This window comes from Portunus trituberculatus, chromosome 26 (genome assembly GCF_017591435.1).
Source record: "Portunus trituberculatus isolate SZX2019 chromosome 26, ASM1759143v1, whole genome shotgun sequence".
In the NCBI taxonomy this organism is placed as follows: domain Eukaryota; kingdom Metazoa; phylum Arthropoda; class Malacostraca; order Decapoda; family Portunidae; genus Portunus; species Portunus trituberculatus.
The window spans coordinates 2,843,708-2,848,049 of NC_059280.1; the positions used below are offsets into that span (position 1 = coordinate 2,843,708).

The following is a 4,342-nucleotide window of genomic DNA, read 5'->3' on the forward strand; positions in this document are numbered from 1 at the left end:
AAATAAAATAATGAAACAAATAACAATAACACTAATTCTCTCTCTCTCTCTCTCTCTCTCTCTCTCTCTCTCTCTCTCTCTCTCTCTCTCTCTCTCTCTCTCTCTCTCTCTCTCTCCCCACGAAAACAGAGAAGAAAGAAGATGAAGAAATAAAGGAAGGAAAGGAGGAAGAGGAGAAGAAGAAGGAAGAGAAGAAGAAGGAGGAGGAGGAGGAGAAGAAGGAGGAGGAGGAGAAGTGAAGGAGGAAGAGGAGGAGCAGGAGTGTGGATGTGGATGTGACGAAGGCAAGGATGTGGATAAGCTTAAGTTTTGATGAGGAATGTGGAGCGATGGTGCACACTTACATATAACACACGCACACACGCACACACACGCACACGCACACGAAAATCACTATATATATATATGTATTTGCCGTAACGAGAGAGAGAGAGAGAGAGAGAGATATCATTGTACCGTGTCTGTATGTCTGTATGTCTGTTTCTTCAAAGGTTGCGATAAATCTGCTTCGTCTCTTCAATAAATAAGTTTTTTTTTTACATTGGCAACACTGAACGAAAAAATGAAAAAAAAAAAAAAATTGAAAAAAAGTTAATTAATTTAGTTTTGGAAATGAAGAAAGTGAGAGAGAGAGAGAGAGAGAGAGAGATAAAGATTAGGAGATAGAGAGAGAGATTGAGAGATAGAAATAAGTGAAAGAGAAAGAGAGAGAAAGAAGAAGAAATAAAAAAAAAGAAAGATAGATAGAAAGAGAAAAATGAAATAGAGAGAGGAAATGTGATAAACAAGAAGAGGAGAGAGAGACAAAGAAAGGAAGGAAATAAGAGACGAGGAAATAAAGAGAGAAGAAAAGAAAGGAAGAAATAGAGAAAAAAAATAATTGACAGGAAAGATAAGGAAAAGAAATTAAAGGAAGGAATAAGACGAAGAAAGAGAGATAGAAAGAAAGAAAGAAGAAATAGAGAATAAGGAAGGAAGGAAGAATAAGAAAATACAATAATAACGTGTTTTTTTATTTTTTGAGAGAAGAAGAGAAACAAGAAATGAAGGAATAAGACGAAGAGAAAGAGAGATAGAAAGAAAGAAAGAATGAAGAATAAGAAAATAAGAAAAAAAGGAAATTTATAATATATTTTTTTTAAGAGAAGGAAATAGACGCTTAAGAAAGGAAGGAATAAGAGATGATGGAATAAAGATAGAAAGAACGAATGAAGAAATAAGAGAAAGAAGGAAGAAGAATAAGAAAGAACAATTAAAATACATTAGTTCTTTAGTTATTATTCAAAGAGAACAATTGAGTGACGATACAAAACAGGAACTGAGAAAAAAAATGCCTTAAAAAAAAGAAATAATAATAATAATAATTTTTCTTTATAATTTAGTAGTAGTAGTAGTAGTAGTAATAGTAGTAGTAGTAGTGTAAGTAAACTGTCAGGAAACACACACTCTTTTGCACACGTAGGGATAAATTGTAGTTTTTTTATTTTTTTGGCGGGAAAAATCAATAACGTGGTGAAGACAGTTCAGCATTTTTCATTTATTTATTTATTTATTTATTTATTATTATTATATTTTTTTTTTACTAAGGAGAAAAACGTAAAGGGTTTTTTTTTTTTTACGTGGGAAAATTTTGATTCGTGTTTGTTTTAATGGTAGAGAAAATATAATGAAAGTTTTTGTAATGAGGAGTCTCAGAAAGATGTTGATAAATTTTTTTTTTAATGATAAACAAGAAAATGAAGGAAGTTTATAATGAAGTTGAGAAATAATGAGTTTTTAATGACAAAACTAGAAAATTAATGAAAGTTTTTGTAGTGAGAAATCAGAAAAATATTGATAATGTTTTTTTCATGATAAACAACAAAATGAAGTCGTGAAATAATGAGTTTTTAATGACAAAACTGGAAAATTAATGAAAGTTTTTGTAATGATAAATAGAAAAATAATCACTTTTTTATGGAAAGTTAGAAAATAATAATGACGTTTGTGTAATAATAAACTAGAAAACAATGAAGAAAGTTTATAATGAGGAAGAAGGAAAATGTTTTTGATGATAAAGTAAAAAAAAGTAATGATAATAATGATAAAAGTAGCAAAAACAATGAGAAGAGACAAGATTTACCAAACTTTTATAAATCACAAAGAAAATTTAGCAAGGCAAGTGTAGATTAGTGTTTTTAATGATAAACTAGGCAAGAAGTAATGATGATGATGATGATGATGATGATGATGTAGCTAGCAAAATGTGAATGAATGGACAATGAATGATATTTTTGTCAACTTTGAAACATTAGACAGAAATTTAACACGAAAAAAATATATAGATTAGTGTTTTTAATGATAAACTAGAGAAGAAGTAATGATGATGATGATGATGATGAAGCTAGCAAAATGTGAATGAATGGACAATGAATGATATTTTTGTTAACTTTGAAACATTTTAAAGAAATTTAACATGAAAAAAATATATAGACTAGTGTTTTTAATGATAAACTAGAGAAGTAATGATGATGATGATGATGAAGTAGCTAGCAAAATGTGAAGGAATAGACAATGAATGATATTTTTGTCTACTTTAAATGTGAAGGAATAGACAATGAATGATATTTTTGTCTACTTTGAAACATTAGAAAGAAATTTAACACGAAAAAAATATATAGATTAGTGTTTTTAATGATAAACTAGAGAAGAAGTAATGATGATGATGATGATGATGTAGCTAGCAAAATGTGAAGGAATAGACAATTAATGCTATTTTTGTCAACTTTGTCAACTTTCAAACATTAAAAAGAAATTTAACACGAAAAAAAATATATAGATTAGTGTTTTTAACGATAAATTAGAACGAAAGTAATAATAATGATAGAACTAGACAATATTTTTTCAATTTTTTATACACCACAAAAGAAAATTGAACATAGAAGGAATAAATCAGTGTTTTTAATGATGAACTGGACAAAAAAAAAAAAATAATAACAATAATAGCAGTACCAAAGTGGATGATTAGTGATATTTTTTTTGTCAACTTCGAAAAAATGCAAAGAAAATGACTTGACTTTTCAAACTTTTATAAATCACAATGCAAATTTAACATGGAAGGAATAAATCAGTGTTTTTAATGGTGAACTGGACAAGAAGTAATGGTAATAATAATACTAATAGTAGCAAAGTGATATCTTTTTGTCAACTCCGAAAAAATGCAAAGAAAATGACTTGAAATCTATACTGTTTTCTAATGGACATATTGAACAAAACTAATGGGCATAATGAAGACTAATGGAGATAATGAACAAGACTAATGGACATAATGAAGACTAATGGAGATAATGAACAAGACTAATGGACATAACGAAGACTAATGGACATATCGAACAAAACTAATGGACATAACGAAGACTAATGGACATATCGAACAAAACTAATGGACATAATGAAGACTAATGGACATAATGAAGGAGACTAATGGACATAACGAAGACTAATGGACATATCGAACAAGACTAATGGACATAACGAAGACTAATGGACATATCGAACAAAACTAATGGACATAACGAAGACTAATGGACATACCGAACAAGACTAATGGACATACCGAACAAGACTAATGGACATAACGAAAACTAATGGACATAATGAAGACTAATGGACATAATGGAGACTAATGGACATAATGGAGACTAATGGACATAATGGAGACTAATGGATATAATGAAGAAGAATGAATTAATAGAACAACGTAGAGTGAATAGTGAATGAAGTATATATTTTGTTTTTCAGTTCTCAGAAAATACAAAGAATTTTTTAAAGTTAGAAAATTTTGGTAGATTTTCGTTAACATGCTGGAAAATTGAAATGACGAGAATACTATTGAATGAAATGGAAAGCGAACTGAAATGAATACAAATAATAGTGTTTATTATAATGAATACAAAAACAAAATAGGAGAGAAACATATACGAATTTAGAAGTGAAATACAGAAAAAAAAAATTGATTGTATTGTAAAAATGGAAAACGAACTTAAATACATACAAATAATAGCGTCCTTTATAATGAATACAATAACACAAGGAGAGAAAAATATCATAAGAATTTTAAAGTGAAATAGAGAAAAAATAAAAATTATTGTAATGTAAAATGAAAGGAAAATGAACTTAAATGAATTAGTTTTTTTTATGATGAAAACAAAAATACAAGGAGAGAAAATTATTGTAGGAATTCTAGAAGTGAAATAGAGAAAAATTGAATCGTATTATAGAGTGAAATGGAAAACGAACGTGAATTAATACAAATATAGTGTTTTTTCTAATGATTTCAATAATACACAAGGAAAAGAAATAC

General features: G+C 28.3%; 1 protein-coding gene across 1 annotated transcript in view; it reads left to right on the plus strand.

Annotated features, from left to right (window-relative positions):
- LOC123509215 (putative uncharacterized oxidoreductase C513.07) overlaps positions 1-524 on the plus strand; it is a 20,440-nt gene extending 19,916 nt beyond the window's left edge. Inside the window, exon 9 of the mRNA XM_045263414.1 lies at positions 130-524. Within this exon, the coding sequence (XP_045119349.1) occupies positions 130-239 (110 nt within the window). The 3' untranslated portion in view covers positions 240-524. The remainder of the gene's footprint in view (positions 1-129) is intronic.
- Positions 525-4,342: the final 3,818 nt, after the last annotated feature.